The 14,892-nt window shown below is 38.7% G+C and overlaps 1 protein-coding gene across 2 annotated transcripts in view; it reads right to left on the reverse strand.

Moving 5' to 3' along the window:
• USP24 (ubiquitin specific peptidase 24) overlaps nt 1–14,892 on the reverse strand; it is a 129,266-nt gene that overhangs the window by 12,094 nt on the left and 102,280 nt on the right. For both annotated transcript variants that reach the window (XM_019742818.3, XM_019742816.3), the window contains exons 55-61: nt 13,392–13,505; nt 9,385–9,481; nt 6,972–7,088; nt 6,438–6,530; nt 4,756–4,858; nt 2,838–2,959; nt 1,885–1,998 (exon numbers count right to left, since the gene is read on the reverse strand). In XM_019742818.3, the coding sequence (XP_019598377.2) occupies nt 1,885–1,998; nt 2,838–2,959; nt 4,756–4,858; nt 6,438–6,530; nt 6,972–7,088; nt 9,385–9,481; nt 13,392–13,505 (760 nt within the window). The remainder of the gene's footprint in view (nt 1–1,884; nt 1,999–2,837; nt 2,960–4,755; nt 4,859–6,437; nt 6,531–6,971; nt 7,089–9,384; nt 9,482–13,391; nt 13,506–14,892) is intronic.

The following is a 14,892-nucleotide window of genomic DNA, read 5'->3' on the forward strand; positions in this document are numbered from 1 at the left end:
GAATATGCTGGTATAGCTATGAGAATGCAAATGAGAATACCCTGAGATAAATATGCTATGAGTGAAATATAATATATAAGAAAAGTCAGCTTATGAATTGAAAAATCTGCCAAGATACACTAAGTGAAGAAAGCAAGGTTCTGAAAACTCACACTGCTCTGTGCTTGGTAACAACCTTATGAATAGATGGGTAGGGAACTAAGAAGGACACTGCATTACAAGACCACACTTCCCAGGTGTCAGGTCTGGTAGTAGGTAAGCACTTCACACACCACACCTTACTGAATCTTCACAATCTGTGAAGTCAAGTCATACCTCCTCTCATTTTGCAGAGGAGGAAATTGTCCGAGGTCATATCATTAGTAAACAGTAAAGAGAGGAACTCAGTCACCTCTGATACGGGTCTGTATCGAAAAGGCTGAGGGCAAAACACATTTTAATAAGAGCTGGGAGACAATCCATCAATCACCCGCTACTTGTTAGCACTACATGTATCACTGTTATAAATTGTGGTGCACCTAAGAGGGTGTGGCAGAAATTCTGTGGGTAGAAACTACACATATGGTGTATTTACAGAAAGAGGCCTGGAAGGACACATACCAATGTGACAGTATTGGTCCCTAGGGTAAGGTGGAGAGGGGACAAAGAGTGGCTGGTGATGGTCAAAGTGGACTTTGTCCTTACTTGTATGTTTTAATTTGTCACAAAAAGAATGCAGTCATTAAAAATTAAAGATTAAAAACTAATAAAAATAGTATGCGTAGGTTTATAGGATTTTCTAGTAATCCCTGGAAAGGCAGTAAACAATATGGTTAAGAGCACAGCCCTGTAGTCAGACGGCCCACATTCAAATCCCCACTCTGCTGGTTACAAGTTGTGTAGTAAGACCCTGGGCAAGTTATTTAGTCTCGGCCTCAATGTGTTCAACTGTAAAATGGTGATAATAATAGTACCGTGTTTCCCTGAAAATAAGACCTAGCTGGACCATCAGCTCTAATGCGTCTTTTGGAGCAAAAATTAATGTAAGACCTCGTCTTATTTTAATGTAATATCAGACTGGGTATAGTATAATATATATAACATAATATAATATATATAATATAACATAATACAATATAATATTACCGGGTCTTGTATTAATTTTTGCTCCAAAAGACACATTAGAGCTGATGGTCCAGCGAGGTCTTATTTTCAGCGAAACACGGTATCTATCTCATAGGACTACTTCTTGAGTATTGAGTTAAATACATAGTATACTTGGAACAGTGTGTGATATCCAGTAAGTACAGCATAAGTAGTGGCAATTACTATATTGATCAGAGTTTCATAATGAACTATATTACTATTCCAGAAGGTAATAAAAACCTACTTTTGATTTTTAAAATGTTGCAGGGGGTGATAATCTCTAATTGGAAAACATTTTACACAACAATGGTGACTACAGTATTTTGAACTACCAAGTATTCTTAACAGTCAAAAACTGAACCAAATGCAAACATGTATCATTAGGAAGGGAGTGGCTAGGTAAATCATGGTACACGAGAGGATGAAATATTATACTTGCAGATAACTTTTAATGATATGGGAAATACTTATAATGTCAAGTGAAAAAAGACCAAATCATAAAGACAATAAATTCCCAATTATGTTAAAATAACATGCATAGAAAATAAAAGGGAAACGTAATGTTCATGGTGATTATCAATGAATGATGGGATTCTGAGTTCTTTAGTCTTCATTTTTTTAAGGAGGCTGTATTATTTTTATGATTAGCAAAAACAATTAAGGTTATTAAAAGAAGCATATTAATTGTGAGCAAAGGATTGCTTTCCGAGTCTCAAGCGCCAGCTGTCAGGCTATCACTAGGTTTAAGGGAGGTCTTACCTTAATGAAGTGCAACATAGTGAAGGAAAAATGTTCATTACAGAAGCAGCAGTACACCACCATCTCAATGAGTGCTAAGAGCGAGCCCGTCAGCTCTCGTAAAGCAAACATTACCTAGCGGGAGGGTATAAAAGGAGTAAGCTTTTCTCCTGTCAGTTGTTGATAGGTTGTTTCTGGCTTTAACTGAAATCTACTCAGATTTACTGTCATCAACATTGCCTCAAAATAGGGGTTTTTAACTGCTAAAGGCCTATGGAGAGATTTCAGGGTGTCTAGGTCTGTCTGAAATTTAACACAATTTTGTGCAAATGTGCATTTTTCTTGGGAGTCACTTTCATCAGATTTTCAAAGGTAAATGTCCCCCCAATTAAAATAATTACTGATAGATCCAAAAAATACATAATGTTAAGCATAAAAAAAGGAGATATACAGCATAGCACTGTTGATGTTGTTAAAAAACCAGTATGATACACTGCTCATATAGGATTGCAAGATTAAATTCTCAAGAAGGGGTGGCTCTAGATAGATGGGAAGCAACGGGATTGCAGACAGGCCACATAGCGTGTGTCACAGTGAGGGCTCCCATACTCCCGAAGTTTAAAACACGTGTGCTTCAGAGCTGTAGTATTGCAGGACCAGGGACACACAAGAGAGATTGGGAGCAAAACCCTCTGATAATAACTGTGACTGGTGAGGTGCAATTTATTTCCTGGGACCTAGGGGGCAATGAGCTGGGCTGTACATGGAGGTCCAATTCTTGGTGCAGAGAAGACTAAGATTCTCTTCAACTGATTCCTTCTGACACATACATAGGAAGAAAAATTAACTTGAAAGAATCATTTCTTCTCTTCAAAATACTCTTCTTCATCAGAAAATGTAACTAATAACAAAAGGTGTTTTTCCTCAAGTAGGAGAAATAAAAATAAAATGGTTTTAGAAGAACAAATACATACCTCTAACAGGTAAGGTTTCCCTTCAGACAAGAACAGCAAGGCTTCTACTTCCTCATGGAGGGGCAGCAGAGGGCTTGAGGGAGCAATGCTAATAGGTGGCCGTTGTTTAAATATACCAGGAGCTTTAGGAGACCAAAGAAACGAAACCTGTCTCACTTGACGTTATTTCATGAAATAGCCATCTACAAGCTAAAGCGATTCTCTCAAGATTCACACACACAACTGCTGAGTATTACAACCTGTTCCTTCACAGTCCAGTGAGGAAGCCAGACATGTAGAAAGGAGAAACTGTTTACCTATTTCTTTCAATGTCTGCATAAGCTGTAGGTTTGACTATTAAGATCTCTAGATTCCTAGTGATCCCCACCCAAGACAATCTTTCAAAAATGCAAAAATATAAATTATATGTGAAGAAAAATGTCCATTATGGCTCTGAAGAGACACTGAACATGATACTTTTGTTCCTCAAACAACTGTCCTCAAATAATGGCCAACACCACATGTGCTAAGCAGAATCAACCACATGGAAGGGGTTACCTCATTTGCTAGGAAAATGAAGACTCATACTGTAATTTTCTTTCTTCTTTTTTTTTTTAAGTGTGATTTTCCAGGACCCATCAGCTTTAAGTCAAGTAGTTGTTTCAATCTAGTTGTGGAGGGCACAGATCACAGTGGCCCATGTGGGGATCGAATCGGCAACCTTGTTAAGAGCACGGTGCTCTAACAAATGTAGCTAACCAGCCGCCCCCTGTAATTTTCTTTTACGAACGTATCTGAACAAACGAAATAGGTAGCTTTGTCTTTTTAGATGAATGAACTCAGATTTAGAAGCAAACTCTACCTCACAACCATCCAAGTGCTCCCCCAATGTCCCTTTAGAGAGTCAATAAGCATTTCAAGATCAGAGTGATGCGCAGTGATTTTTATGTAGTTTCCTGTATTCAGATCTCACTGGTCAGAGGACACTAAAACCTACTACAGCCTCTGGGGTCAGAGGCTTGCCTTCACATACTGGTTGCTATGCCACTTACTAGCTGTGAGGCTTGTGGAAGTTATTAAACCTCTCTCTTAGTTTCCTCTTTTATAGAAGGGTCTAATATCCCCCTCTTAGGTTTGTTGAGGGGATTATAAACACAATGAATAAACTTAAAGCACCACGGAAAGGCACAGAACACAGAAAACACTCAATACTTTTCAGTTGCTTTGTTGTATTATTATTGCAATTGTTGGTGACGTCATGACCAGGCCTAGAAACAGTATAAAAACATAACATACACAAAAACAAACACCCAAAAACACAGCACACACACAGGTTAGAACAGTGAATAACAATAAAGGACAGTTTGTGTTTTTGTTATATTAAATGAGGACCGAACTATTGGTTCTAGGTGACAAAGTAGGAAATGCTACCAACTACATCTAATATTCAAATACATTTCAATGTCTTAATTTACATCTGAATCCCCTCTGTTTTTACAAAGTACTTTAACCTTAATCTTCAGTGTACCTGGGGGGTTATGTTTTTAAAACTCCCATTTTGTATTGAGGATCAGAAAGGTCAGGTCGCTTGGTCAAGTTCACAGCTAGGAGACTCCCACCCCTTGGGTATTTTACCATTAGATCAGTTGTGTCAATTATGGTAATGAATGAAGCCCAAATTAGCCTTAATTATAGAGTGTTTTTTTTTCCAAACACTTACTACCCCTCCTTCAAGTAAATGCCTTTCTTTTGAGATAAGCTAGTAAAATAAGGTGAAATTTCACATGAATTAAAACAAAAATGTTAAGTGCTCCTCAAATATCAAACAGCCAAATGAGAAATAAGTAATATCCTTAAAATTGCTAACATTACTCTCGTGCATTATTGACAAGTTCGGTATCTCTTCATTTTTCTGTATTAATGGTATGCTAAAGCTTACCAACATTCCTTTGGGAAGAGACATCTGAATGCAAAACAAGTAAAGCCACTGTATTATGAAGATTCCCAAATTCTCGTGCTTGTGCCGAACTCCATCGACGTATCTGTTGTCAAAGAACATAAAGTGGACGTTTGTGTTTTACTTAGAAATAACATCAAGACGAAGTGAAAGGATGTGCTGATTCATGATATTTTGGGCCACAATTACTTCTCAATGTTTGACAGTAAAAGAGGTCAAAGTATAAAAAGCCACAGGTTTTAAGCTACCTTAAGAGAGTTTTTCCCCTTAGACTATTAACTCCGATTCTAAAACAAATCCATTCATGTATTGAGTTCAGGTAGTGAGTTCTTAGCACGTGTCAGGTAATCTCCCTGTACGTCAGTGTAATGGGGAAAACCCATGCGGCCGGAGAAGTGGGGGCCTGGCCCTGCCCTGCCGCTCACTGTGCTGTGTGGATGTGGGCGAGTTCTTTCCTGTAACACTGCCGGACCGCCTTGCATAACGGCAGCCACAACCTACCTGTGCTGCCCGCTGTGAGGTTGTGAGGACCAAATGCCAACTTACAAGTGAAAATGTTCGCAATGCTATATGCTCCATAAATGCAAAACAATACTGATTATGTGTGAAGCTGAATTAGTGAATTTAAATCAATCGTCATTGTCAATGGAGTCCCTGAGGTGGAAGAGCTTGAAGTGAACAATGGATATTGTAAATCTCCACATAATATCCCTACACAGAGCAGGCCACGGTGTCAGTCCTTGCTTTTTAACTCTGAAAAGTCCTCGCAGCATGGTGGTCGGCAGGAAGCTGAGAGGAGGCCTGAGCAGCAAGTCTGTTTCCCCTAACAAAGGAAAAATTTTCCTGTGTGATGCATCACATACAAGGGAAACCAGAGCTGGTTCTGAATCCTGGTTCCATGCTTCAGCTTGTGACCTTGAACAAGTAAGTCACTTAACTTCTCTGTGCTGTAACTCAGAATGGGGATGAAACTGCCTATTTTACTGAATTGTGAGTATCAGAGGTATAGCATACAGTGACCAGTTGTGTCTGGCACACAACAGGCACTCCACTCCATAAATAGTATTTATGATTATTGCATATTCACCTTTTGTGTATTTTAAATCTATCAAACAAAAGAAATGTACGTGTAATGGATGGGAGAAACACACCAACATAGACACTTGAAACAGGAGAGTCATTTTCATATATCTAACCATACTATTATTACAAAACAACTTCCCTTTCATTTTCTGAATATGAATAGTAGTGTATCTGCAGCAACATCCTTCAGTGTGTAACAGTACAATTGCCCAGTTGAATCTGGGCTTGTTATCAGCACCCCAGAAGTAACCATCACCCAAACAGCTTTGCTCACAGTCCCAGAGAGCAAGTGGAAGACTCAATGCCACCATTCCTTGCAGGTGTTCGAATCTGCCCTGTCAGAGCCCATCTTTCCTATGACACTTCACATTTTGACTGATACTCCAGTAAGTTATTTCCATGGGTTATTACTAGGAAATACTACAAGAAAGCTGTAAAAATAATTGAACTATAAAGAATTTTAAAGTCTACATAGTACCAGTACCTGGACTACAATGAAATGAAAAATACGTCTCACCCACAGAGAAACAAAGTGGCTATGAAAACCATGGCCATTCACTGGCTGCCAGAGTAGGCATTACCTGATTGTTCTGCCGATTGGCCCCCAGCAGAAAGCTGATCATGTGTCGCAGAGCTGAATGCCTCAGAAGAAGGTCTCCCGCCCTAAGACCTTGCTGTCACAAGATATTGAGAATGACAAATTATATTCCTATCCAGACAAAAATTAGTTTTAAAAACACAGTTACATGAGAAGTTTTAAGGAGTCAGTAAGTTTTTAAATGCTATAATTTACATATAGAAAGTATCTGTTAAAAATCAAATTAAAAAAACTCTTGAGTTCCAACAGCCTCCCACTGCTTCATAATGGCTACAAAACATGGAATTACACACTAGTTTTAATGCAGACTTCTGCTGTCAATAAGTAAGTACAATGACCTGTATCCGAATTCTTGTAAGTAATATGATCCATAAATCAAGGTTTTTAAGAAGAAACAGTCATAAAACCATATCCTATAGATCCTATATTGACCAGTCTATATTCTTTCCATGTACAAAATTCCTTTAGACTATCAATCTGCTGTATTAGGAAAAGATATTTTAAAAAAATCATTTACCTTTTGTACAAAAGTGTTGAACAGGAAAAAGTACTGAGCACAGTTTTTACAATTTTCTGGGACATCTTTATCCAACAGAACAAGTAGTACCTCCAGTAACTGGTGAAGGCTTTTTAACTGGTTAGAGGAAAAATGAAATTACATAAAGAAAAATGTAAGACAGACATTTGTAACAGGATTAATTTGAAGTATGTCACCATAAGAACAAAAAGAAAGTCTGGTTCACACACAATCCAGTCTTAGATTCAGATGGATTTATGCTTTGGAGAGCAAAAACAATGATCAATTTTACCTTCGAGGGAAGACTGGTACTATAGAAATAATTAAAAGGAAAGCCTGGTTTTGTTTCCTAGATTTCAGAGTCAAGGGCATGAGTCTACTGCCTACTGAGCACATTTTCTGCAGAGCCAATTTCTCTGTCTCTTAAAAAAAAAAGCGGGGGCGGGGGGTTAGAGGGAACATATTTCTGAACCCCTCCCTCCACTATGCTACTTCTTCACATAGTCACAGATGCAAAGAATAAAAAACACAGACACAGGCATAGGGGCTAGAAATCAAGCCAATGGAGCAAATGGAGAGCAACAGCCTGACAGAATGACAACGGCAATATCGACTCAACTGTGAACTTACTTGAAAGCCCGCTGACGCCTCATGGAAAGCTTTGAAAAACATTTTATTTGTTTAGAAACCATTTTGGTTATCACATTGCTTCTTCTTTCCCTCCCACCCCAACTGTTTTTGGACAAGTCCCTAGAAATTCACCTGTGATGATCTGAAAATTAAGAGCAGGCTTACTACTCTTGTTAGTTTATTTCTTCCAGAGATGGTGTTTATAGGCTTTTAAAATACTCCCATTCAGCCTGTCACACCCATTATAAATACAGTAAAATCTAACATTTATACAGCACTTCATTTTCAAAGTACTTTACAATACAAAGTGGGTGACAAGAGGCACCATTTCCATTATGGGGGCAAAACTGACAAGAAAGTAGAATTTACTGAGGCAAATTGCGTCCTCCACATCTTCCCTTTCCATCACCTGTATGCTGCCTCGGGAGTAGGGAGACTGCACTCATTCAGCCTTTTTTTGTCTGGGTTGGTACATGGGAGGAAGGAGGAGAAGAAGAAGGTCCTCAAGTTAAATATCTCAGGAAACTTCCACAGGGGTATTTCAGAGCAACGGTATCCAAACTGTCCTAAGCAGCTCCCAATGACCTATTTTATATCTTCTTCTGCATCCAGATAAGGTTTCGTTTGGAAAATGGTTCTGCAGTTTAAGCTGATTAAAAACCATGGCCATAGAGTAAACCTCAGCTTCTTTATGATTCCTGAAATTGACAAGGCAGTTTTCTTCTAGGTCCTTCCTATGGGTCACAGGCTACCTCCTGTTCCTTCTGGCCTGAGCAGAGCTCCTGAGGCTTTCTGGTCTAGCGATGCACCTGACTCAGGCCATGTGGAAGGAACAAAATGCTCGGGTGCAAATGCTATATCCGGATTAAACATCTCCTTTAAAGGACTTGCTCAAGGTTGCATTCCAAAGTCAACAACTGAATTTGAAGCAGCAATTCCTAGAATTTGCATTTAGTTTATTGAGACGCAATGCCTCCAGCCAATGTTTATAAGGAGCCAATTAGTTCTGAAAATAAATAACATTTTTCAAAGTTTTCCATGTAGTGTCAGCTGTTTAAAACAGCAAAGGTGGGAAATAACTGCTATATTTTCTAGCACTTAAAAACACATTGAATAATCAGACTTACAATATATGTCAATTATTTCCCTGAGTCTTAAAATCTTTGGGGATTGAGGATGGTAATAAATACCATGATTTGTTTTGGTGTATGTGAAATTGTGAACCAGAAAATATGTTATAGAAAATAAGATTAGGAGAAAAAGAAATTCAGAGGAGCAGGAACAGGTTAGTGAATAATGGAGACCAATGAAGGAACTGTTTTGGGCAACGCCCTTGGGTGACTGACATTCTTTGGTCTGGTTGACAACTGAAGGTTTATGTCATAAAAATAACTCATGAGGAAAGAGACAAAGCCAGGGGTGGCTCAAAATGTCTGTGGATCTAGATTTAGAGTCTCTAGGCCCAGGTTAGTCTCAGTTCAGGGAGAGCTAATACAAATTCTTGAGAGAAGACTTTGAAAAGGGATGGTTTTAGAGAGGAAATTCTGAAGCAGACCAAAGCAGACCTGAATTCCTGGCCTACCTTGGTGGTTTCTGGGATATGAGGAAGAAAAGTCAGAATGCCTTCTACCCGGGCATTTATCAGAAAGCTGGTTCACAGAAAGTGCATTTTATGTGGCAAAATTACCAGATTCCAACCATAGGCTCTCTTTCTTATTATGTGCAATTTAAAACAGTTAGTAAAAACAGAATGTATAAATAAAAATTTAAAAATGAGACTGACCTTATCCTGATAAAACAAGGCACTGTCTAGGGTTTTCTCCAGAATGGTGGCCACAGCAATTCGTACTTCTCTCACATTGCACTCCAACAAGAATATCCTAAAATAGAAAAGTGTGGTGTAAAAAAGCAGGACAGATTTCTATAAGTCAACCTTCCCAACATGGGTCCCACCTGCTATGCAAGAAACAAGATGACTCCAGATGTTTAGTTTAAGTTTACTGAGAGCATAGCCACCTCACAGGCCACCATGAAGAAGGAAGGCCAAACAGGAAAACAAGACCCCTAAACACTGAAAAATGGAGTTTTTTTCCTTCTTCTTTCTCTAAAATGAGTATCTGTATAAATTTGGACTTAAAGAGACATGAAAGCAAAGAACCTAGAATTTTATAAATTCTGTTCACTCAGGAGCAGCTCTCCCTAGCACCCCTTCAATTTCTCAGAATAAGGTATTAATTAAAGTTCTGAGTCAAGATAGCACCTCCTAATTGCCCTGTGCATCTATATTTCTATCTTTTTACTTTCCTTTCCTCAACCCTTATTACTTAGTCCTCATAGAAGCTTTGGAGGCTGAAAAGGTCTTGCTTCCTTCCTTTCTATGATGACGATGGTTACAGCAGTTAAGGTTTATCAGGCACTTCCATTATATCTGGCATTTCTAATGTTACAGTCAGATACTACACTATGTACTACAAATGCATCATGTAAATCAATCCTTTACACAACCAGTGGGTAGAACAGGCAGCCTCAGATGTGGGGGAGGGCATGGTCAGGCAGAAATATCTGCTCTCTGGGGCTGTTGTGACATAACCCTAATGTAAGTTGAGGTATCTATTTCTTTATAGGACATTCTTATTATTCCATGAGGATATAAATACAACATAATTTTGAGGACCCAAGTCTTCCTTTAGATGACAGCAGTGAAAGTGGCTCTGGTCTCTGAGTGCAGTATTTGCATTTCCTTCCTCTGCTCCCAAGAGTATGCCGGTAACTGTCCTCTTTCTCTCAATAGAAAGAATAAAGTGGATCGCTTCTCGGTCTTTTGGCTAAGATCAAGTGTAGAAAGAAGAAAGTGGAGCTTTCTGAGGTCGCTTCATTCCTGCTCACTCCATGTCAGTGTGAATGCTATGTTTTAACTACCTAATCTGAACCAGACAGATAAGACTGTGTTCAAAATCTACCAAGATTCCAAAAAAGGAGGTGGTGGGGAAAAGGAAGGATTATAGAATGCTATATGTGGAGCTTGTTTGGATCCTGATTTGTACAAACATTTTTTATGCAAACACATAAAGTAACATTTTTGAGGAAAATGAATATAAACTGGGTATAGGATGGTATGAAGGAATTATTATTTTTGTTTAGTGTGACAATGGTGCTTAAGTTATTTTTTAAAAAAACTTTACCTGTTAGAGACACATGCTGAAAATTTTGTAGTGAAATTATATGATGTCTGAAATCTACTCTTTCAGAGTAGATACTTCAGAGTAAAACAAAGCACGCATGTGATTATGTGTGTGGGAGTTGGGACAGACACACAAGATTGGCCATGTGTGGACAACCTGAGCTGGAGAATTGGTACAGTGGTTCATTATTCTGTCTACTTTGGTGTATGTTTAAAAATTTCCACAAAGAAAGATTTTTAAAAGTACCCTTTATGTTAGTAATTTTAATTCCTTTAGATCAACTTGCAAGCAATATTTACTAATTTAATTTTTTACTATTATAATTACCTTTAAAAATTGCCTAAAAAAAGGATGACACTGAGGGGCTGGCCTGAGAGGCAACACGCTCTTCACATTTACAGCTACTAAAATATTAGTACAGTATATGTTTATTGTTTAGCTGTAACAATGATAATCTATCTTAAAAGTCCTAAAGAAGTAATAAGACAAAGAATATTAATTCCTGAAGAATACGAAATCGTAGGACTTGATACTGATGAGTGATTGAGCTTTATAAAGACTGAATATAATGAACTCTACCAGGAAAAATTTAGATTAGGTGATTCATTGGGATTCCTTACCATCAGGAATTCTAAGAAATCAAAAATACTATTGCTAATACCAAAGAAGTTACTGAGCTTCTCTGAGGATATTTAAAAGCAAGCCCATTTGGATGTAACGGAATGAACTAAATATTTGCCATGTTCCTCCAAATTGGATGATTCTATGACATTCTACTGCCTAACACAATACTCAGGAGTCCTTCCAATGGGAAGATATTTTGGAATTCAGCTGGAAAAATGGGTAAAAGGTTATCTTTAATGCAAACTCTGCAGGGACAGGCAATGTTTATGTTCTCTCTTTCTGAACTACCTGCATGTATGCACAAACACTGGAGTCTTACTGTTTGCCAGGATCTCCGTGCACAGTAGGGAACAAAACTGACATAGCTTCTGCCTTCAAGAAGCTGAAATTTAGTGAGGGAGATGGGTAAAACAACAGAGCAGATGAACAGGGCAGCCTGGGTGATTAGGAGTGAACAGCCTCTCTGACAGCTGAAGGATGAGAAGGCTACGCAAAGAGTGGAAGGGAGAATGTTCCAGCTAGAGGGAATATCAGGCTCAAGGGTTTTAGGCAGGAAAAAAGCTTAGTGTGTTGAAGGAATCAACAAGCCAGTGAATGATAAGCATGCAGGAAAGCGAAACAAGGGAAATCTGGAAGGACAGACAAAGATCATATTCAAGCAAGGCCTTGTGGGTTATGGTGAGGATTTTGGATTTTATGATGAATGCGATGGGAATCCACTGAAGAATTTTAAAGCAGAGAAGTAACATGATCTGATTTGTTTTAAAAAGAACACTTTTGTTGCTGTATGAAGTAGAGGAAGGAGAGGTAGAGATACCACGCAGGCAAATAAACAAATGTCTGAAGCTTGGACCTAGAGGTGAAGGGGATATTGGATCAAGAGCTTCAGTGACATTTCTAAGTTGCCACAAGACTCTGGATCTCCCCATGGGAAGGAACTTGCATTTCTGAATTCCCTATTATTGTCTGTTTTAAGGTGACAGATACCAAAGTATATCTGTACGCTCACAGAAGGGACCCAGTAGAAAATTCTGGAAAGTAATGATGCAGGAATGAGAGTTGATAATTAAAGGGCCAACTTCCTTGAGAAGGTTTGCTCATGTAGAAAGATTCATTTTGAGAGAAGACAGTTCCTCCATGATAAGGAAGGAATGGAGAAGACGAAACAGCGTCTGGTAGGTGTGCAATTTGTGATGGGGGATGGGGTCTGCTCATCTGTTAATCTTACTTTCTCAGCGAAGTCTGAGGCAAGGTCATTAGCTAGAAGTGGGGTAAGCGGGCCTGGCATGTCTGAAGAGTGAGAAGGTACAGCTGAGGCAGGGAGAAGGAAGAGCCCACTGTGGATAAAGGAGACTGGCCAGAGAGATCGAGGCGCTTGTCGGGGCCTCCATATGAACGCTGAACTCCCTGAGGATAGAGAATGACTGGGAGTAAGATGTAAAAACATTCACAGTGATTGGAGCATCTCAAATCTAAAAAGCAAAATTTTTAAAAAATTATAGGTACATAGGAAACATACTCTTGTAGATATTATACTATCATCTTTTTGAAAATACTTTAGCCAGAATCCAAACACAGTTGGACAATATGGTGGTATTACTGTGTAGTAACCTAGGATTATTGACCTCTTGACCTTGCCACCAGACTGTGAGTCCCTGAGGGAAGAGACTTCTGTTTGGAATCTCCTGAGTCACAGCAGGGTTTCAGGACATGCTTGCCTGTGACCACTTGGTTATCTGCACACATGCTCTCCTTACATTCAATGAACACCCTGTCTGAATCTAATCCAACAGACATGGTTTTGGAAATGATTTTGATGTGACCTGAATAATTTCGTTACTGCTTCCTTAGTGAAGACAGTTTAAAATTGATTCCAATCAGAAAAATAATTTCAAGCTGAAATAAGAAGAGCTACAAGAAACTTGAGTTCCAAATCACTAGAAGAGACACAAATTTCTTTTAATTAAAAGATCTTGACACTTACTTTATCAATTCTCGTCCTTCAGAACTAATAAAATATTCAACTAGCCACTGACAAGCATCAAAACTTTTTGAAAGTAATGCTTCAATAGTGGCAATCCATTCTTCAGTGTCAACCCTTTAAAAACAGCAAAGAAAATGATGTTAGGAGTAGGACCCCAGCAATTAACCCCATGGAGCATCGATCCAGTTAAGAAATTTTCATTTGGGGGTGTGTGGAAGGTAAGTTAAGTGTTCAGTGCTGCTGACGCCCATGGCTCCACACACCCAGAAGCCAGGGCTTTGCATTCGCCCGTCCGTGTGGTGTGACTCATCCTCCCGTCCCCCTGTAAACAAACTTAAGTCTTAGACTTGAACTTCTATCTTCTATAGCTTCTTCAAAAAACTTCAATTGCAAAAAACGCCTGAACATTTTGTTTTGCTTAATTTTCATTCACAAAATGCCTACTTTCAATACTTCCATACTTTATTGTTACAATTATTAATATGCTGTTTTATGGAATAAAAATATTTGGACAGAAAAAAGGTTCAATGACTATACTATCCATGCCTTTATACCACCCCTTCTAGTCCCTCTCTCCCCAAAACAGTAAATATAAACAAAATTGAAATAGTGTGTGCAGTGTGTGGACAGCTTGAGCAAATTTCACAATTAAAAAATAACCAAATAAATTTCCTTAGTCAATCCTATGCTAGACATTACAAGAAACACATTATTTCTTCTTTTTCAATCAATTAATAAAGACTGATATCACTTAATATATCTTTGATTATTACATATAAAAATGAAATGACATTATATTTGTTTTCATCTCAGGTTTCTTCATTGCAAAATCTTTCCAAAAACCTCTCCATACTTGGAGAAGCTCACTGCTAGTGAGAGAGAAAAGACTGAGAATTTCCTGGGCTTCTAACTGTAACTGGTCTCCTTACCCTGAGTCTCCCTTGCTTCAGGTATATCCTACAAACCCACGCACAACCATCTTCACTCTTCACTCACTTATTCATCATAGAACAGCTATTTACCCAGAGCCTATAAATGTGTCAAGCACCTTTCCAGGTAAAAACCAATGATGAATAATATGCAATCAAAGTGGAGAGTTTCTATGGCATCACTCTGAACATACAGCCCCCCTGTTCAAAAACCCTCCATGATCTCCCACTGAACAAAGCCCAAACTCCCTTCCCTGGCACTCACGGCACTCAGTGATCTCATCCAAACCCAACATTCAGTCTCAGCTCAAGTGAGTTCCTTAAATGTACAAATAAAACAGTAGTCCTTTACGGTTCCTTAGGCAAGCCTTGCCCATTACTCAAGCTTTTCCCTTCCACACAGAATACCTGTTTCTCTACTTTTGCCTTTCCAAGTCCTCTGAGAATATGGATGTCTTTAATGCCTACTCAATCCCCATATCTGGATACGATTTTCCAAAGATGTACAGCATTTATGCCTTGCATCCCATTACTGCTTTGTTTAATCTCTCTCTCCTACTGGATTAGAAATT

The sequence above is a fragment of the Rhinolophus sinicus genome, chromosome 14 (assembly GCF_057876585.1).
Source record: "Rhinolophus sinicus isolate RSI-liver-muscle chromosome 14, RSI-T2T, whole genome shotgun sequence".
Taxonomy (NCBI): domain Eukaryota; kingdom Metazoa; phylum Chordata; class Mammalia; order Chiroptera; family Rhinolophidae; genus Rhinolophus; species Rhinolophus sinicus.